At 34.6% G+C, this 3,170-nt stretch overlaps 1 protein-coding gene across 1 annotated transcript; it reads left to right on the top strand.

The window, feature by feature from the left end:
* The first annotated feature begins 489 nt into the window (after positions 1–489).
* LOC7492121 (phosphoserine aminotransferase 2, chloroplastic) lies at positions 490–2,223 on the top strand. Its single transcript, XM_002307168.4, has one exon. It carries the CDS (start codon positions 617–619, stop codon positions 1,895–1,897), a length of 1,281 nt encoding a protein of 426 aa, XP_002307204.2. The 5' UTR covers positions 490–616; the 3' UTR covers positions 1,898–2,223.
* The last annotated feature ends 947 nt before the right edge of the window (positions 2,224–3,170 follow it).

Genomic DNA, 3,170 nt, shown 5'->3' with positions numbered 1-3,170 from the left:
TTATCCTTGTTATAAGACCGTGATAACCTCATAAAAAAATTTAAATAAATTATGAATTTTAATTCTCAATCAATCACATGTTGAATGATAAAATAAAAATAATTAAAATAATAACTCGAGTGAACTTGGACTAATATGTCAAACCTGCAACTCAAGTCATGAGATAGAGATAACTTCATAGGAAAAAAATCAAAACAAACTATGAAGTACAATTTTCAATCAACTCAATATTGAAGAAAAAAAAACTCAAGTTAATTCAAATTAATATATTAAATTCATAACTTCAATTATAAAACCGAGATAAATCATAAAAACAAATTATGATACATATGATGTTTTGTTTTATGTTAAATAATAAATAATATTTAGATAACTAATAACCAAAATTCAATCAATATAATACAAATACAATAATAATTTAGCTGATAAATAATAATTATATTATAAATATAATAAGTCAATCTAGGATTCACATAGTCATCCCTGTTCGTAACCCTTTTCCCTTCTCCTATATATAAAACTCTTCTCAAAGATTCAGATCTTGTACTGCAGCTAGCCACCACCAACCCCTGAAAAACAAAGTTCCCCTCTTTCTTGCTAAACCTCATTCACCACCATGGCATCAAAACTAATCTTGTCATCACCAAACTCTCTCCTCCAAAATCCTAAACTCCAACACCACAACCATCATCTCCTCCTCAAACCCACCACCAATATGGCATCTTTCCCAAATTTAACCAATAAAGTTAAGGCCTTTTCAATCAAATGTGCAGCAACTACAGCAACCCCGCTTTCTCAAAGTCAAGATCTTGAAGAGAGAGTCTTTAATTTTGCTGCAGGGCCTGCTACTTTACCTGAGAAAGTCTTAAAAAAGGCTCAATCTGAGCTTTATAATTGGCATGGATCTGGGATGAGTGTAATGGAAATGAGCCATAGAGGGAAAGAATTTCTTTCTATTATTCAAAAGGCCGAGGCTGATCTCAGGGCCTTGTTGAATATTAGTGAAGATTACGCTGTTTTGTTTCTTCAAGGTGGTGCCACTACACAATTTGCAGCCATTCCATTGAATCTGGTGAAACCTGAAGATTCTGTTGATTATGTTGTTACTGGATCATGGGGAGATAAGGCCTTTAAGGAAGCTCAAAAGTACTCTAAACCAAAGGTGATCTGGTCAGGTAAATCTGAAAAGTATACAAAGATTCCATCTTTTGATAGTTTGGAGCGAACCCCAGATTCTAAATATTTGCATATTTGTGCTAATGAGACAATTCATGGTGTTGAATTTAAGGATTACCCTGATCCTAAAAATGGGATCCTGGTAGCTGATATGTCTTCAAACTTTTGTTCAAAACCTGTTGATGTTTCTAAGTTTGGTGTGATTTATGCTGGAGCTCAAAAGAATGTAGGCCCATCTGGGGTTACTATTGTGATAATTAGGAAAGATTTGATTGGTAATGCACAAGGGATTACTCCTGTGATGTTGGATTATAAGATCCATGCAGAGAATAATTCACTTTACAATACTCCACCTTGTTTTGGTATTTACATGTGTGGTCTAGTTTTTGACGATCTTTTGGCACAAGGTGGATTAAAGGAGGTTGAAAAGAGGAATAAGAAGAAAGGTGATTTGCTTTATAATACTATCGATGAAAGCAAGGGGTTCTATAGGTGTCCTGTTGACAAATCTGTGAGGTCATTGATGAATGTGCCTTTTACACTTGAGAAGTCGGAATTGGAGGCTGAGTTCATCAAAGAAGCTGCTAAGGAGAAGATGATTCAGCTCAAAGGGCATAGGTCAGTGGGAGGAATGAGAGCTAGCATTTATAATGCAATGCCTTTGGCTGGTGTTGAAAAGCTGGTTGCTTTCATGAAGGATTTCCAGGCAAGGCATGCTTGAGTCTTTATTGATTGGATGATTGAACCCCAACATGGTGTTTTCAAGTTTTGAGACTTTGAATGCCTCCTATGAATGATTATTCTCAGAGATATGTAACAATATGGTCTTGTGTTGTTTCCTTTATGTTTGGTTTGATCTCAGTGGTTGTTACAGTTGGGAATTGATGCAGTTTTATAGGCTGTTCTTATGGTCATGTTAGTCAGTGTCAAGCTCAATTTAGCGAGATCATATAGTATCTTTTTCGTGTTTTCATTTCATTCCTCAGATTATTTTTTAATGCAATGCAATGGAGCCTAATAAATGATGATATTACATGGCTTTTGACATTTGAGTGCACATCTACCAAACCTGTTTTGGTAAAATGGAAATAGAGAACGAAAACATGATGTCTTAACCTTCTGCAGAAGATAATTGTTCAAAATGCAATTCGATATTCGAGTGTTTGAAATGGAGCCTGGAGGAGATAATGACCTGGAACTTGAGCACAGCATGCACCCATTGAACGAGTCACATGTTCGGTTTGATATCTGTGCTATCATTCATCATTGAGGCCAGTTCCGCAATTAAAACTAGATCCTCTAATCGTGTAGATACAAGATCACATGTTGAATTGCCTCTTTACAATCCGAGGGTGAATTATTTTAATTGTTTTGGAAGCGCAGCCAGCCTGACGAAGTCCCTCTTCCGTTGTATCTCGAACGGTTGCTCCACCCTCAAATTGGTATTCACAAAAATTGTGTCTGTGATTTTAAACCGAGCTCCTTAGCACCCAGATGAATAAATTGGCATCTCCATGGATAATAGATATGAAGGTGGCGCAGTTGTCACTCGAACGATAATACAATAATGTTGTTGATGGTTGTTTTTTAAAGTGTTTTTTATTTAAAAATATATTAAAATAATATTTTTTTATTTTTAAAAATTTATTTTTGATATTAGTTGACAATAAAAAAAAATTAATTTAAAGTAAAAGATATATAAAAATATTAATTTAAAAAAAAAAAAAAAAAAAACAGAATAGATATCCACAGCTTGAATCTTAGCATAGGCCAGAACCTTGAACCCGCTTATTTCGCGTGGTGTCCCCCCATTGAAGTGGAGAATGACATCTTGCTTAATGCTACTGGAGTGCATAATTATCTCCAGCCCACCAACCCAGCGACCGACAGTCCTCAGTCGCACCACGAAAACCATGTATAAACTATAAACTTATAATATCTTGGGAGTTTATTTTTGTATTTTAAAAGTATTTAAAAAAATTATTTTATTTTAT

This window comes from Populus trichocarpa, chromosome 5 (genome assembly GCF_000002775.5).
Source record: "Populus trichocarpa isolate Nisqually-1 chromosome 5, P.trichocarpa_v4.1, whole genome shotgun sequence".
NCBI classification, from domain to species: domain Eukaryota; kingdom Viridiplantae; phylum Streptophyta; class Magnoliopsida; order Malpighiales; family Salicaceae; genus Populus; species Populus trichocarpa.
This window is presented reverse-complemented; position numbering and strand designations above follow the sequence as displayed.

What these genes read in the sequence shown, in the direction of transcription:
- LOC7492121 (XM_002307168.4), top strand. Translation starts at nt 617, where the DNA reads ATGGCATCAAAACTAATCTTGTCATCACCAAACTCTCTCCTCCAAAAT.